The sequence below is a fragment of the Centrocercus urophasianus genome, unplaced genomic scaffold (assembly GCF_019232065.1).
Source record: "Centrocercus urophasianus isolate 14NV4802_14NV808 unplaced genomic scaffold, USGS_Curo_1.0 seq_12, whole genome shotgun sequence".
Classification (NCBI taxonomy): Eukaryota; Metazoa; Chordata; class Aves; order Galliformes; family Phasianidae; genus Centrocercus; species Centrocercus urophasianus.
In genome coordinates this window covers 60,471,873-60,489,498 of record NW_024884364.1, presented here as the reverse complement: position 1 = coordinate 60,489,498, position 17,626 = coordinate 60,471,873, and the positions used below count along the sequence as shown (strand labels likewise).

At 40.4% G+C, this 17,626-nt stretch overlaps 2 protein-coding genes across 3 annotated transcripts in view; both read left to right on the top strand.

Moving 5' to 3' along the window:
- The window catches only part of CDC16 (cell division cycle 16), a 19,341-nt gene extending 17,766 nt beyond the window's left edge, over positions 1-1,575 (top strand). For both annotated transcript variants that reach the window (XM_042810573.1, XM_042810574.1), the window contains one exon: positions 229-1,575. In XM_042810573.1, the coding sequence (XP_042666507.1) occupies positions 229-494 (266 nt within the window). In that variant the 3' untranslated portion in view covers positions 495-1,575. The remainder of the gene's footprint in view (positions 1-228) is intronic.
- The window catches only part of UPF3A (UPF3A regulator of nonsense mediated mRNA decay), a 25,653-nt gene continuing 9,186 nt past the window's right edge, over positions 1,160-17,626 (top strand). Inside the window, exons 1-6 of the mRNA XM_042810330.1 lie at positions 1,160-1,180; positions 3,604-4,005; positions 4,335-4,441; positions 11,527-11,633; positions 13,898-13,996; positions 14,087-14,197. Of these exons, the coding sequence (XP_042666264.1) occupies positions 1,160-1,180; positions 3,604-4,005; positions 4,335-4,441; positions 11,527-11,633; positions 13,898-13,996; positions 14,087-14,197 (847 nt within the window). The remainder of the gene's footprint in view (positions 1,181-3,603; positions 4,006-4,334; positions 4,442-11,526; positions 11,634-13,897; positions 13,997-14,086; positions 14,198-17,626) is intronic.

The window sequence follows — 17,626 nt, the reverse complement described above, 5'->3', positions numbered from 1 at the left end:
TGTGTGTGTGTGTGTGTGTGTGTGTGTGTGTGTGTGTGTGTGTGTGTAGGTAGGTAGTAGGCTGCTAGATTTTTGTCAGACCAACACTTAAACTTTAGTTATTAAGTGTTGACAACACCTTGTTCTGAATACACAGAGAACCAGAGTCGTTTCTGGATATTGTTTCGTGATATGTTTTGGGAATGTTTGTTAGGGATAAACTGATGGTTTTATTGTCTATTTTCCTAGGAACAGAGATCAAAGACAAACTAAGATGTTATGACTTTGATGTACACACAATGAAGACCTTAAAGAACATTATTTCACCTGCCTGGGATTTCAGAGAATTTGACATAGAAAGACAGACTCTGGATGAGAGTGGTATAGTAACGTTAGAGGCATCACATCAAAGGACAAATACTGATACCAGCCGTCCATTGGAAGAAACATTTGAGATAGAAATGAATGAAAGCGATATGATGCTAGAAACATCAATGTCAGACCACAGTACATGACCGTAAATTCTGATAGTGGGCACATTTTGTCTAAGTATTTGTTTTAGTGTTTTTGTTACGGTGTTATACTTTCAGGAATTTGCTATTTTTATATGAATTCATACTACTATGCTGTATTTAACACCACAGAAATAATGCTTGCCTTAAGGATGATTAAAAAATACATGAGGGACTATTTCCAATTTTATTATTTCTACAAAGTTAATCATATGTGATAAAGTAAAAACAAATAAATAAATGCACATTATGTTTTTAAAACTGTTTACTGATCCTTGTGTCTGCCATCAGTAAGACTGTGAAGGTTTAAAAATAATACCTAACATGGAAGAGTTTACAGTATTGCCAAATGGATTAGCCAAGGTCTAACACAGTGTTATTGTAGCTTCTGAGTGTTCATCCCGTCCGTGAGGAATGCTTTCTTAGTAAATAGACCAAAAAATCCATGAGGTTTTACACTTACTACTTCATAAGTATGTATTTCTTTACAGAGTGATTTCAGTGGATTCCCATCACTTGACTCTAATTGGACGTGCATTAAATTGATGACAAAGCATGTTACTTTGTTATGCCTTCTCCGAATTATTGTTGGCTTCTTTGTTGTTATTCTATATTGTGCTACTGAGAGGTCGTGTGAGAACTTTCTGGTAAGCTGATGGGACAACAATATGAATGGCGAAAATACCGAGGTAAATTGGTGTTTCCTGCAATGAATGATACCTGAACTATTTTTCAGTAGTGTAATAATAAAGTTGTAAGCCACAGTGTACTTCTGTAGAAAATGCAGTCATTCTCTTTACACACAGTTGTTTTGCCAAGGCAAAGGATAAACTGAATAATATAAAACTTTTACAAGTCTCTAGAGTGGTGTTTTTAAATGCCATTGGCTCACTGAAAAACAATGAATTAAAGCATATGTTTCTGTAGAGAAGCAATGATTTGTCCATCCACTGAACAGAACTGGGTCTGTCTGCCTTCATAGTATGAATGTTGAATGTATTTTGTGTAAATAGCTCCTTTCCCTTTATGCCTGTTTCACCTATGTCACTACGGTGGGCTTAAAATTAAAAACATAATGCTACAAGCTGTCATAATTTTTTCTTCCGTGACTTCTTGCTGGATTTTGACATTTAATGTTAAGAAAAGATTCTCTGAGGTTTAATAGTCCAGGCTTCAGTAATAAGTATTTCAGTGCTCAAAAGCTAGCTTTTTCTTTTTCTGTAGATAAGGATTTTTCATTAAGTTTCAAAAAAAAAAAAAAAACAAAAAAAGGCTAATTTATCTTTTAGCAAAATAGAATGACTGGTCTAAAGTACAATTTTTATACCGTATTTCACTACATTCGTGTTGGCATTTAAACAATCATTTTTCAGTTCTATCTTTAGCACAAAATATATGTGTGATTTTGTTTGTATAATTTTCATCTGCTTTACTGGGACATGGTTTAAAAAACAAGTGGCATACTAGTGCAAGTCATTAAATATTTCCTATACTAAATTTTATTGATGCTTTTCATAAATAAGAGACAAGGGATGAACCCAAGTATATTCATATATATTGAAATCTTCATTTTTTCTTGTTTTTTGGTAGTCTATCTTATTTCATTAGTAGTCTTGATATGATACAAATGATAATACATTTGTTTATTTTTAATCTACAGTAGGTAAATTTAAGATTCTAGTCATGCATCCCGGAAAGGATTTTCTACATACATGTTGGCTAAATACTCCAGCAAATCTGGCCTCTTGCTAATGTCAGCCGTGGATGTCTGTGGATTTTTTCTTTTTTTCCTATGTTGCTGCTGTTTTCATTGACTAAGTAGTCTTAAAAATTGATAATATTTGGTATCAGTTCTGATCTGATGGTGTGTTGGCTCTGATGGCAATCCTGCTTAGTTGTAGTCCTCCACTGCTGAGAGCAATTGGCTTGCCCCTTAGCCACTTCCAGAGCTGTTGTAATACAAATTTGTATGCTTAGGGTGTAAATCAGGTATGGGAACTGGCCTAGCACTTAAAAAGCTTTTCTCTGTCTGATCTCTCAGGTTGAAAAATTGTGAACTGCTGTGTGAAAGTCATCAGTGGGGCTGAGTGGAGAGAAAAGGGAGGGTACAGAAAACTGCTCTTGCTCTAAAGGCAATGTGTCATGACCCTTCAATTCTGCAGCTATCTGCTGAAGTTTTTTGGCTGGTTGTTGCTAGCCCTTCTTTATTGCCACTAAAAGTTACCTAGAAGGAAACATTTTCAAAACGTCTTAGACTGTGAATGATTTTTCCTGGACAACATCAGAGAAATTCTTGATGAAGCTTGGTTTGGCTTCCAGTTCTTCAGGCTGATACAATTAGGTTAGGCTTGTTAAGCTAATGTTGTGCATGCCTCAGAGAGGACTTCAGGAAAAGCTTCTTTCCTTATTTCTGTTCACTGCTCGTGTTCTGTCTGAATCTTCATCTTTGCACCTGCATCTCCTGCTGTGCCTCCCAGTACCTGTCCTGCTCCAGCCTATGACTAACATGCCTGCTAAAGCAACGTCTTACACATAACCTGCTCTCTAGCAATCATCACCCACTGTGGGGGGACACTGCTGTTGTCTTCAAGGTTTTCATGATTTGAAAACTCATGGACACAGGACCTGCAAGCTGATGCCAGAAACAACTGTCCCTTTCCTCATGGTGTGGCATCCCCAGCACCTGGCTAGCTTTCAGCCCTAGCCCACCAGGCCAAAGGGGAATGGTTTGAAACGAAGATTCAGATTAGATGTCAGGGGTACATTTCTCAGTGAGAGGGCAGTGAGGCAGTGGCACAGCTGCCCAGAGAAGCTGTGGTGCCTCATCCCTGGAGGTGGTCAAGGCCAGGTCGCGTGCGACTCCGTGCAGCCTGAGTTGGTGGGGGCAGCCCACGGCAGCCTCGGCTTTGAGGTTCCTTCAAAACCAAACCGTTCTGTGATTCAATGACTGCTGCTCCCATCCTGCCACAGGAGACATGGCTGAGGCTGTGGCAGGGAGGGCAGAGCCAAGTGTCCGCTGTCTACAAGGCAATTGGGCTCGCGGACCACGATAGGACGGTTCTTCAATTGCCCTTTCCATGCACACAATGAAGGCCCTGCGTGATTCCCGAAGGCACCTCTCCTCAGAACATCCAGCAGAGAGGACGGGAATGAGAACAACGATGGCGATGCACAAGGACGAGGACAGCCCTGCCATCGCTACTCCGGGGGCGGAGGAACTCCCCTCGCCCCTCAGCCAAGTCTCGCGAGATTCCGCCCTGCAACTGGGCAGTTCTCGCGAGGTTTCCGACTCGCTGCGGGCGGCGGCTCCATGCGGTCGGAGCGGGAGCCTGGGCTGGGACCGGCGAGGGGCGGCGGCTGCGGCCGCGAGAAGCGACCCATGGAGGTTCCCCTGGGGCGGGAGTCTCCGCGCCGGGAGCCGGACACCGCGCCCAACCCGCCGCCGTCCCCGGCCCCACCGCTTCCCTCGGCGCCGGTTAAACTGCGAGATGAGAAAAAAACGGCGCTGAGCAAAGTGAGGGGTGCGGGGCTGGGGGTGGCGGGGTGGGGGCGCGTAACCGCCGCGCTCGTGGCGGGGTGCGGCTGCGGGCGCTGAGGCACCGCGGCACCGTGTGGGGAGCTCTGCCTTCCCCCGTGCCGCATCGGGAAAGCGGCGCCGCGGATGTCCTGTGTGCGGTGTGCTGGGCTGCCGGGTACCGCCCAGAGCCGATCCTCCAAGGGACACCGAGGCTGAGGCTGCAGCCGCAGCTCCCAGGAGGGGCTTTTAGAAGAGGACCGGCACGATCGATTTGGTCTTTTTCGTGCTATTCAGATGGAAGATAACTCTCCCTTTTATCTACGCAGGTGGTTATTCGACGGCTCCCTCCTTGTCTAACCAAGGAGCAGCTGGAGGAGCAGCTACACCCTCTCCCTGCTCATGATTATTTTGAGTTTTGCACTGCTGATCCCAGGTGAGGATGAGCTGTCCGTGTAGGATTTCAGGTGCTTAAAGCATAATTAAGGCAGTTTGGACACTAAATTACTTATTTTGTCCAGGGAGCCCATTTGTAAGTTACATAAAATATTTGGATATATATATTTGCAGAGATAATACATTCCTGCCTCTTCCATACGTACTCAACGGTTTTAAAACAATTTTTTTTTGCGTGCAAATAGAGCATAGTTTTGTTTGAAACCATCACCCTGCTTTTAATTTTAATTAGTAAAAATTGTTGTTTATTGGCTATGATAAAGACAACTGAGGGGAAATATCACCAAATTTTTCATGAGTGCCATTCGACCTCAATTTCTTAATTTGCTTATGTATTCCTGTCTTTATTTCATACCACTTTTTTTTCAAGTAGTCAACATTTATTCATTAACATACTCAGTATCACAGTGGTAAAATACCATTCCCTTTTGAACAGAACAATTTCTAGATGAATTTAACCATAGAAGTAACCAAAGCATCCTATCTGCTACATCTCCTGGTGCTCAGAATAACTAAAGGATGTGATTCATCTTGCCCAGCTTAGCCTGTCTTGGTGTGCGGTGAATCATCCTCCATAGGCGTACATATTTATATATGTACATATATACATGTTCTCTCAGAGTCAATTCCACAAAAAGAAACCAATATCTGTTTAGTGACAGTTTGGTGCTTGCTTTCTCCAAAGAGTGTCTTCATCCTAACTGCGCAAATGCCAGGAACCAGTTCAAAAATGAAAATTTTAACTTTCCAAAGCAGTTGTTGGCATAAGAATCTAGGTTATCACCAGTCTTCAGAAAGATAAGCAACGGGCAACAGTTGGCTTTCTATGACTATTTGTTGTTTTACTGGCCCAGCATCATGTTGCCCATCCCAGGTCATGTTTTCTATACATGGTCTTTTTGTCTTCCACTGATTCCACTCTTTCTAGATCTTGTACCAGGCACATAGTAGCAACCAATACAGGAGGTTGAGTGGCAGTGAATTCATAGAGATTAAATGCTACCCAACGAAAGAATGGCTTGGAGAAGCTACTCAGAGAGGAGGACACTTTTTGGAAGGAGAGTGAGGCATACAAATGGACAGGTTATGATTCAGAAGCAGACAAGTTTGTCCTTAAGTGCTGTTGGATCACATTTTAGCCCCATGCGGGATTCCAGAGAACAGAAATTTGTAAGAGTTCATTCAGTTTTCTCCAGCTGTGGAATACAGACATAATACTTTTTCACTCTTAAGATGTGCAACTTTGTGTTTGAGAACAATGTCAGAAATGGAGGTTCAAAATGGTTCAGAAGCCAAATACTTAACTATACAAGTATTTATCCATGAAGACCTGTTAAACACAAGGGTGCGAGTTCTGAATTACACAGTCCCTGGGCTGCAAATGGCTGAAATGATGCAGCAGGTGAAGTGTCACTTTGTAGTTTCCTCTTATTTATACATTTCCTCTAAGCATCCTCTACCAGTTGTGCTCAGAGAGGACTTACACCTTTTTCTTACCAAGGTCATCTCACCCCACAGGACAGAACAAACATTTGTGGTCTACCCATGTGTTTTTGTAAGATACGCATCCATATATCAAGTCTGGTTTTACTGTTCTTGTGATAAAGGTTACTTGTAATTTTATAATGTCCTGTTATTATAACCAAACTGTAAAACTTTTAACAATTTCATATAACTCAGATGTCATTATTGTGTAACACTGTTACATCCATTTCAGTAAAATCATTTCACAAAGTTTGACTCTTGTGTTGTAATTCATTCATTTTTTCTGATGCATTTGATTCACTGCATTAAGTTCCGTTTTCTCTCTTGTACATTGGTATAAAAATACAAGCAAAGCAGTGTGTTTGTCACTGATTCTGTGGCCTTCAGGAGGGTTTGATAAGCATGCTACCTGTAGTTGACAATGAAGAGGCTGCCTACTTGGTGGTCCGGTCTTGTTCTCAGGTGCCAAAAAAAATAACTACATCTTCTAGATATTCTTTTAAGGCTGCACGTGTTTGTGAGCCTTCTAAAACTCCAGTGCAGCAGTTGAGCTCTGGTCCTGCAGGACTTGGGTCATCCCTCAAGACTGGCAGTGACTGCAGTACTCGCTGAAAATGTTGTAAGAGTAAAGAGATGAGAACAGGAGCTTTGCTTCTGTGGAAGCCAGCCAAGTAGTTGATGCCTTACCTTGTATCAAAGACAATCTTGCAAACAACACTCCTCCTCTGCCATCATAGGTGCTTCCCCATGTTTTGCGGAGGATTATTGTAGGCAAACAGCATTCCTACTGTAGGATGGCAGCGTGCACGCAGGAACTGAAGGACAGCACCTTTAAGGGAATCACCTGTGGTGTGATAAAGGAGGGAGTGGTTCTTGGTTGGTCACGCGGTGTTGCTGATTCTTTGCTGCCAGACAAATTGTGCTTGTTTTCTATCTGTAAAAAGGAAAAGCTCAGTTCATTAAAAATTACAGTACCATCCACTGTATGAATGGCAATAGGTAGAGACAACGATGAAGGCCAGTGGATTTTAGCTTGGTGTACAGACAGAGAGTTATCAAGTTTGATCCAAAATCATGCTTAAACGCATGACTGGATGGAGGAGTTTACAGGGCACTCCAAAATTTATGTGTTGATTTTATATATGTATTTAATATATGTATGTTAATGCATGTGCATGTATATATGTATGTGCACCACAAATGATAAGTTGGTAGGTATTTTAACTAGAATGTGATGGCTGTCTTTATGTTACTGTTTATATTTTAGATAACAACCTTGCTGTCTCTTCTTACAAAATGGTGCTAAAAGATTTAAAAAAAGATAGCTTTTAGAACATTTTTGTTGTAGAAATTGTCGTAAAAGTTTAAGGGGATGTTGTAGTTAGTATTGTAAAAATGGCCATTACCTAAAAGATTGAATATCCTGCAGTGCACAACAGAAAGCAAAGAAACTGTATGTTGAAGTGAAGACATGTGAATAGTCAGACTCGTCTGGGTTATTTCCATAGAAATTCCTGTAATTAATATCACAGAGATGCCAGCATCATGTGCAGTGCATCTGTCCAAAATATGATGTGGATGGAAAGCAGCTTTACAGAAAGTAAACATGGGTAAAGAGAACCAGCTGTGTGATGGTAAAACTAGCCATGCAATCTCAAAACTGAACTTCAAATCCCAGGAGGTATCTGTGCTAGCAGATGATTGAGAAAAGGAGGAGACGTGCAGGGCCCGGGGTCCCTTTTGTAGAGCAGTGCCTGGGGAACTCATGTGGAAGGCAAAGCCCTGCAGAGCAAAAGCTGTGTTTTCTCCAATGTCTTCAGAGAGCTGGTCTGTACCTGCCTGTGAGAGGACGGCAGCCACAGTGGCCTCCCAGCCTTGTGAAGCATGTGCTTTCTGCTGCTCAGCAGCACTGCTGAGTTCTTAGAGGATGGATAAATGGCGAGAGAATCTGGAGCGGGCAGCTGCAGTTGGAAGGTCCCTGAAACCCAGGTCCCTGAAACCATTAGGCATTTCTGATCTGCTAGGTGTAGTCAGCTTCCCATTTGGAAGCTGAGTTTCATGCATTCTTTTTTCAGATGCACTGCTGCTGTTGGATAAAAAGCTTGAAGGGATCCGAAACACAGATCAGGCTTTTATGTAACTGATATCCCACTCACGTTTGAGGACGGGCTCTTTATTTGTAGAAGTGGCTGCATCAGAGGAGGAACGTGTACTTTCTAAGCATTGTCACAGCTATTTGTCTGTCACCTTCTACCCTGATACATGGCAACAGTAATGGAGAGAGAATCCAATTTGATTGTGCTACTGTGCATACCAATATCACACTGTAGACAAGCATGCTTTAGTATGTTTGTATGCTTCTGCTGATGTGAAGTTCTTGAAGACTTAAAATGTATCTCAATTATGTTGGATCCCTTATTTTTGAAGACAAAGTCTAAATCCTTGCTTTCCAGGGATTGTGTCCAGGGAACATTTACATGTTCCAGATGCACATTGTTCTCTTACTAATACATGTTTCTCTGTTTGAAAGATACTTTGATATCAAAGTCTAAGCAAAAAACGTTAGAAAAATCCTATGTTGGAAAAGATAATATTTCCGAATCAGATGGGAAATAGATGGATGGTGTTGATGTGCAAGCTGAAGGAAATAATGAAGAAAATTGTATTTTCATTTCTTTTTCATGAGTCTTGTGTGTCCAACTGTGAGTAATAAGTTACTGCAGAAGAAGAAAATCTATGGCCAAGCAGTTCCATGCACTGAGCCAGAGAAGTAGCTTTTTTCAGTTAGTTTTGTGGAAACTGAGGGTTGATAAAGCACTGCAAGTAATTTAATTAGGAACTCAAACTCAGGACTTCTCAATCTTAGATAGCAATGATAGCAGAGGACTGGAGCACCTTCTGTATGAGAACAGTCTGGGACAGCTGGAGTCCTTCATCCCAGAGAAGAGAGGGCTCCAGGGGGAGCCTTATACTGGCCTTCCAGTACCTGAAGTGGCCTACAGGAAAGCTGGGAGGGACATTTTATAAGGGCGTGTAGTGACAGGACAAGGGGAAATGGCTTTAAACTGGAAGAGAGTAGATTTAGACTAGATGTGAGGAAGGAGTTCTTTACAGTGAGGCTGGTGAGACACTGGAACAGGTTGTCCAGTGAGGCTGTGGATGCCTGCTCCCTGGAAGCATTCAAGGCCAGGCTGGATGGGGCTGTGAGCAACCTGTTCTAGAGAGTAATGTCCCTACCTATAGCAGGGAGTTGGAGCCAGGTGATCTTAAAGGTCCCTTCCACCTCAAAGCATTCTGTGATTAGGCTGCTAACCCTGAAGGTTATTTTTGCTTGGTGAATCTTCAGTACTTCTAGTGTGTAACCATATCAATCTCCAGTTTCAGGTCTCTTACACTAAAGAACATTTGGAGTGTAAGATAGGAATAGTATTGTTGAAGTGACAGAGGTTTGTTCCTTCCTGGGAGCCATCACTTACCAGACTTCTTTGCTTAGGCAGCAGCTACACAGCACAGAGGCACTTCTTCCAGCACAACTATGAAGTGTCACAGTAGACTTTCCTTCTTTGCAGACACTTGCAACTCTTACTGTTTTCTAATGGGTTTTCTAATATTATTTTTTAACAGTATGTACTGTTAAAAATCATGAAAGCTGTTAAATTTCATCCTTTTTTTTCTTGCTTTGAAAACACTGAGATGGAAGCTGGCTTGTTTCAGCTGCACTGCATGTTGCTAATGACTCCACGCGCTCCTGGAGATGCCTTGTGTTTCATGTGCAGACCGGAGGTTTGCAAATCTGATAACATAGAACTCTGCAGGGTGTGTGGAAGAACTCCATGGCAAAGCACAGCCATACATACCCATGCTCATTTGGTTGAGCTGTCTAGATGTTTCCTGCGAGCAGGCTGTACCACCTGTGTGAGCTGTGCTGGATAAGGAAGCATGCTCTGTGTAGCATCTTTCAGCACTGCTTTGTATCAACAGCATAGCACTAGCTGTGCCCAGTCAGGCATTTCTGTGGTTGCCTCCCTTCTTGGAGATCTTCTGAAGCCCCATGGCCCTGGGCACCCTGCTCTGAGTGGTCCTGCTGGAGCAGGGGTTGGACCAGAGGGACCCAGAGGGTCCCTGCCGGCCTGAGACATCCTGTGCTTCTGTGATACCTGCTTGCAGTTCATTCAAGGCTATTCCCTTCCTAGAGTGTCAAAATAGTGAATAAATATGTATGAAATAACAATTCCATAGAATTAGAAGGCGCATCTTCTGCATGCTTTAGAGGCACCTTGTAAAACATCTAAGTGAGAAAAGCCCTCTTGCACTTCGTTAAGTGCTTCTCCTGACTACGATGTCGAGCAGAAGTTGGGGCATTTTACAACATGGTTTGATATCAGCAGTGCTGCTCTTTGGTCACCTTGCAAAATGCAAAGTGGAATTCACATAGACACACATCTGAAAAAGAGAAAATGATTACTTGTCTTGTAGTAACTGTTACTCTTTGAGATGCCACACACGTGACCTCTATCTTTGCTCTTTCTCACTGGATGTGAAAATCTCATTCTGAAATAGCTGTGATTTTAAATCTGGTTGCAACTGTGTGTGCTGATTGTCTTGTGCTGCTGCTGGTGAGTTTATCTTAAGACAGCGCTTGTATGGCAGCAGTACAATGAACACAGATATATTAAATTTATGGGCTCACGTTCAAATCAAATACGTTCAAGTATATTAAAAAAATGTATTAACATGCAGACATCACTAAAAGCAGATTAAGCCAAACCTTTTTACATCATAATTGTGTGGGAGAGAGAGTTAAGTGTGTACCTTACTCTTAGCTGATGAGTGGTAATGCATTGCATTACCATAGTTCCATTGCTGGAGGTGGTGTGCCAGCCCTGAGGTTTGGATCTGGCACGCTAATATTTGGAGTGGAATCAGTGCCAACAAATTCTTGAAGGATCAGAATTATATTGGGTAAGTACCTGTTCTTTCTTTTGCTAAAAAAGGTTTTTGATTTGTTCAGTAATTTTTCTCCACAATTAGACATTGCATACATATTCATGCACATGTCCAATTGAGTTTATTTGTATGGAATGCAGCATATTAGCTTGCCAAGTATTAGGTTATTTAATCTTTCTTTAAGGTGGGAATCTCTTTAAATACAGTGATAGCTTGGCGACTCCAGTTCACTGAAAGCTTTTACTTTCCTTCTACTGTGTCAGCAATGGAAGACTTTCCTATCATGCCCTAGAAGTTCTCCAAAAGCACTGCTGTTATTCATTTCTCAAGTCATGAACAAACAGACTTCAAGCTTTGATCCTACGAAATGGAAATGTATGCTCTGCAATTTAAGGAGACAAAACAAGCTAGAAACATTTGCTCAGAATAAATTTCACAGTTGTATCAGGAATTCAGTCACCGAGTTGATAGACATAATAGATATTTTTATATGTATGTAGAGACTTAAGTATGCATGATTAAGGTAGCCGTTTCCCAAAGAGAATGAGAATGGCAGTGTGATCTATCTATTTCATTTTTCCAGGCCTGAACGGAATAGTAAATAACAGAAAATAACATTGTTTCTTGTTGCAGCCTTTATCCTCATCTCTACTCAAGAGCATACATTAACTTTAGAAATCCTGAGGACATCCTTCTTTTTAGAGATCGCTTTGATGGCTATGTCTTCATTGATAATAAAGGTTGGACTATTTGTAAGATATTACATGTGAATACATACATACCTACATACCATTTTAGAACATTAATTCATTTCATTTTTTATAATTAAGCTTTTTTTTTTCTCAATATACAGTTAATTACATAAAAGTACACTAAAACAAAATCTGGCTATTTAAAGATAATGAAGTGAAAAATGTATTTGTCCATGCAGTCTTACTTGTCTGCGTGGTGTGCACAATTCATCTGCATTTTTGTAACTCAAGCAGCACACTGTCAGGATCCTATTCATTATCTTATGTGAGCTTCACAATTCATCACAACAGTGACCCAAAACATTGCAAGCACGAGTGGCTGGATTCTTTGGTGTGTTTCTGTGAGATAAAGCAGTGCTATGCATTCCCCTGCTGAGAAAGCAAAACCAAAACCATTGTCCTCACCATTTTGGTTGCACGATATGAGATATGTATGCCTCGACTTTTCAGAGAGCATTTATGTTTGATAGAACCTCAGATGCTTTCAGTCTGATTTCCATAACTGTGTGCACTTACCTGTATTTGTCGATAAGAGCCTGAACATCTTGAGTTGCAAGCAAAGGAGTGATGAGATTAGTTGCCGCCTTTGAAATGTTCAGTTTGCAAGTTTGTCCAACAGATCTCTGCAATGTAGGTGTGCATAAATTCTGATCTACAATAGTTTTAAGCAGCCATAGCCAAGAAACAGTGTGTTACTGTAGCTGTTCCTTGCCTCACTCACAGATTCTGTTAAAAATTGCTTGGGTTGTATAAAAAGAAACTTGATTTGTGGGTTTTATTGAACACCATCTATTTTGTGTGCTGAGTGTTGCAGAGGTCCTGTGAAATAGTCTTGTCTGGTCTTACTGGAGAGTTATTCTCCATTGAAGCTGTCTGCCAAACTAATAAGTATCTCTGCAGCTTTTCCTACCTCAGGTATTTCATATGTTTCATCACTCAAAGTGTTCAAGACCAGGTTGGATGGGGCTTTGGGCAACCTGATCTTTGAGGTCCCTTCCAACCCAAACCAGTTAATTCTATGATAAGCTTCTAACTTGGATTTGGATAGATTTTTCCAAAGGTGGAGAACAGCACATTCCTCACTGTATATGATTGCCAGATTTCAAATTCTGCTGTAAAGTAGGAGACAGGGCAACTCCTTACTAACAGAGTTCCTTGATGTTCGTGTTTTATCTTGCCTTCTTCTCTGAAACAGCTGGGTTGTTTTAGCTGAAGTAGAAATAAACTATTTTTATGATTCTGCCAAGACTCCACGTAGTCTAAATTAGGCACATTCCTCAATGTTATGCTGGATTGAAGCCAGAATATTGTGTACACTACAAAACTGAGTTTGGAGACAGATAGTCAGTTTGGCATGGTTGTTTGCAAATACCAAGCCCAAGCTTGGATTGCAAGTGCCTTCTAGTGAAGCTTGTGGCAGCGTTTCATTTATGAGGCTCAAACTAAAATAAGGATTACTAGGTTCAGAATGGTTAACAGATTTAAATCATATTTTCAGTAGACTTGAGCTAAGTGTGATCTTGAACCTGCATTAAGTGGAAACCAGGCAAAATTCAAAAGCTACACGCTGTCCTCACAGCAATCCAAAGACGATTCCAGGGTGCAAGGCAAAACTCAAAACCAAAGAATCTAGCCAATAAACACAAACTAGAAGTTGTGTAGTTCACCGTAATAGAAAGCAGAAGGAAGAGTTTCACACATTTGTACACTGTGAGTTTTAGAATTCTGAAAGAAGGCAGCATTTCTTTCGACTGTATATTTGCCAGTTGTTTGGTTGGTTGTTTTTTTTTTTTAATTTAGATTTCTGGCAACAAAATGTTGCAGAAGTTGCTCAGTTGTGTAAAATTCACCTCCCAGTAGTACTTACTCGTTGTCAGCATGAGATTTGATGTCAGTTTTTTCTATTCAATGGCAATCTTTGAAGAATTGAAAGAGAATTATAAATGATAATGTAAAACTTTTACTGTGCAACAGTACTCGTCTTCATTTTGACAGCTTTTGCTAGCATGTCAAAATAATAATGTAATAATAATAATGTTTAAGAATGTGATTCAAATATTAAAGTATTTTGTTTTGAATCCAAAATACAGCCATGTGCTATTTGTCCTTAGAAATTTAGGATGGGAATTTAGAAACATTCACCTTTGCTTTCAAGTAAGGCTATCCAATGCAGATTTGAAGGGTTTGGAAAACCTTACTTGAATACAAGGAATGCTTCCCAAAATAAAAATTAAGTGATGATCTCTTTTAAGGTTTGGAGTACCCTGCAGTGGTTGAATTTGCTCCATTTCAGAAGATTTCAAAAAAGAAGTTGAAAAAGAAAGATGCCAAGGCTGGGAGCATTGAAGATGGTAAGCATACCTTCATGATGTCACAGTGGAAAATAGATTCCATTTCTGTTGTGTGAAGTACTAACATAGTTCAAAAATTTATCTTCACAGACCCGGAATATAGGAAATTTTTAGAAAGTTACTGTGCTGATGAAGAGAAAATCTGTGCCAATCCTGAGACTCTTTTGGGAGAGATTGAGGCCAAAACAAGGGAACTCATTGGTCTGTTTTCTTGACTTTTCTTATTTTTGAGAATATTTAATATATTATTTTTATATCTTTAAGGTATTACCTGCATGATATGACCTGTTCAATCTGGTAGAGGCTGAGGTTATCACACTTAGAAATTTTATTCCCCAGCCAAGTAGTGAGAGGAAACACCTCTCCTGTTCTTTCGAGGCTCTGTGCATGGAATCACTTGACTTCACCAGAAGTTCTGCATGGGGAGTGGCTTCAGTTAGGTCCTTCGTACTTCTAAATGCTTACGGATGTGTTATAAAAAGATGTAAGATTTATTTTCAAAAGATAAAATAGCTAAATGCTTAACAGTTGCTCTCTGACATTAGCTGCTTTTATTGTGAAACATGAAATGACCTCTGTTCTCATGGGCAAGCTTTTGCAAAGGCTTTGAAAGTAAGGCTACGCTTTATTCTCTATATGCATGCAGCATGACTTTCACAGTCTCATGGGGAATCTTTAATAAGATATCGCTGAAATCTTCCTGAACAAATTGCATCAAATTTCAATTACAGGTTTCAGCAATATGAATATTACTAGTAACACAAATCATGAGTGTGTTGTCAACGAAGGGCAAACTGTGTGCTGTGATCCATATTGCGCTGCATAACAGAAATATGATGCTTTGTCTTCTTTTCAATTCAGTCTTTCAAAGAGTACCTTTATGGGACTGACTTAGTGACTGTAACACTCCACAGCAGTGCCATGCTAAAGATAATTATTTGACTATCAGCAAACATGTAGAAGAAGGCTATTATTAGAAGATGCACAAAACAGACCTGGAAAGATGTGGGAAAAAAAAAGCAGATGGGATGAAATGCAGCACTCAGCACAGCAGTGCTGTCTGCTCACGTTTTTCTGAGGTCAGAATATCTTAATTGCTAGGACTGTTAGAAAACTGAACTGCATAGTAAAGCCATTGAAGGAGTTTGCAGCACAGACATGAATGATGAGGAGCAGTAAGCATTGCAGGAGGTGGTCACAGGTGATGAAGCCTCCCTATCATCATGCTAAGGGCAAGAAGCCCTGCCCAGCTCTGGCTTGGAGTAGTTCTGCATTTTAGCACGTTGTCAAAGCTCTTTCAGAACTCTTACATTACTGAGAGAAAATTTTCCTGGTAGGGAAGACCTGTTTTTCATTGTAGATGTGATGTGACCTATGTCTTTTCAAAGCCTCTAAATAATAGTGCTACATCACACTGAGAAACACAGATAACTCTTTCCAGAATACTGGAACTTGGCAGCTGCCAGAACTCAGCTTTCAGGGTAACAGGGATTACTGGTGTGCTGCACCTCTAAGTGACAACCTCTAGAGCACTCACTCTTTCCCCTGGTGTGACAATTTGCTAGGAAAAAAAAACAACCCAAAACCAACCAACCAAAAAACAACTTTTGCTATTATTATTTCTTTATAATTTAAAAGTAGCCTGCTCTTTTTTGTTGTTTTGTTTTTTTGGTCCCTGTGTGTAACAAGCATTTATGCAGAGCAGCATTAGTTTGTCTTCATGTTCATAAATTAATAGTGTGCTGGGAAGATGTGGAACTTCAACAATGTAGAGGAAATGGAAGTTACAGAGCTGTGGCCATTTAGCAAGTTCTGCTATCAGTAACACTGTGGCTCTTCTCACTATGGAAGTTTCCCCAGTAATTTTTATTTACCCTCAAATCATCCTAGTATTTAAGAACAGAGCACAAGCACTCAACTTTTTCTAAGAAAGTCTACAGTTTCCAGAAAGATGAACTTAAAAATACTCTGACTCTCAGTGAAGATGATTAGCTTTGAGAGCCACAGATTTCAAAATAACAAAGTTGCCTGAAAGCAGCTTGACACAAGGAATGTTAACAGTCTGTGTGTGTTAAACCACAGAAAATCTAATCAGTTGTTTTTTGCTACCAGTACAAAAACATAGATCACTTCAGTGGATGGCAAGTTTGTAGCAAAAGCGTGTGAGACGTTAGGTTATGTGTATGTCTAGTTTCAAAGGTGCTAATAACTACTTAAGTTAATGAAAGATGTGCCCAGGACTTTGTTGGCAGAATTGGGCCTTACATTCTCAGCATTTCTCCAGGTAGCGTTGCTACTGCAAGCCAGCATGGTTTGTGCATCACGTCAGATGCGTTAGCTCCTCAATTTCAGTGTGACAGAGAGATATAAAACAGAATTTCTCTGTAACAGGATAAAGGTAAGCTCATTCTTCTGGCTTGTTTGTAGAAAGCAAGATAAAATATAAAAGTTGTTGCTGATGGATTTCTTCATTTTGTAATTCATTTTCTTTCAACATTTCTTAAACGTTTACAGAAAAACCTTAGATTTTTATTTGGAGTAAGGCTTATAAATGAGGGGAGTGTGATTCAAATTTTATTGATATGCATCTTTTTTTATCTTCCTCTTCTGATAGTACTCGTCACACTGCCTCTCTTCTGTGAACTTCCATGTTGCCATTTCTGATCCAACCCCTTGCACTGCAGCCTTAGTCATGTCTAGAATCAGGTGCTGGACCCCTGGTGTAGCAGATTCTTCCTCATACCTTCTGGTGACAATCTGTGGTCAATTCCAGCGTGTGGAAATGACCAGAGATGCTCAGACAGGGAACTTACTGGAGCAGGAGAGGGCGGCAGAGCTGCAGATTTGGGAGACTGGAAGGGAGGACAGTGAGGACCTAAAATTTGTCAGAAATTGTGGGCACATAGGGAAGAAAGAAAAAGCACTGGAAGTATAGGGGTAGAGAGAGGAATATCCCAAATCAGCAAGTCTGTTTTGCTTCTTGCTTTTGAACATTGATATTTGCTAAAGATAAACACTGAATCAAATCAAACTTATTAATTCATAACTTCACAACAAAGTTTTTTTGTTTAGGTTTCTTGTTTGTTTGTTTTTTGCTCTTAAGTTATTTAGATATTCTAAACAAAAACATTCAAATGGTTTTGGGATAGGAGGGTATGTCTGGATTTCGGCTACGCCATTTTAAATGTGATTGAGAATTCCTTTTTTTTCTTTTCCCTTTTCTGTTCTTTCTTCCAAATCGTATCATTTGCTGTTCTCTTCTGGTTTCAGGAAGAGACTATAAAAATTGTAGAGCATTTTTTAGCTAAGTATTTTCTGTAACATTCTTTTCTGCTCACAGTATGTGGGTTCAAATTTGAATTCAGCGTTGACAATCGTAGGTGCCTTATGTATGATACAAAATTTGATGATGTCTTCAAGCTTCAGTAGAATTTGAGGATGGCTCAGGCAAGTGACTTAGGCTTGACTTTGGGGTGTGAAGATAGTTCTGTAACGTAAGAATGGCTGTGTGATCCAGCAAATGATCACCCAAATATGTTATTTGGGAAACCAGAGCTTTGTTGAATCTGTTGACACTTTGTTGTATCCTATATCCTATATCCTATATCCTATATCCTATATCCTATATCC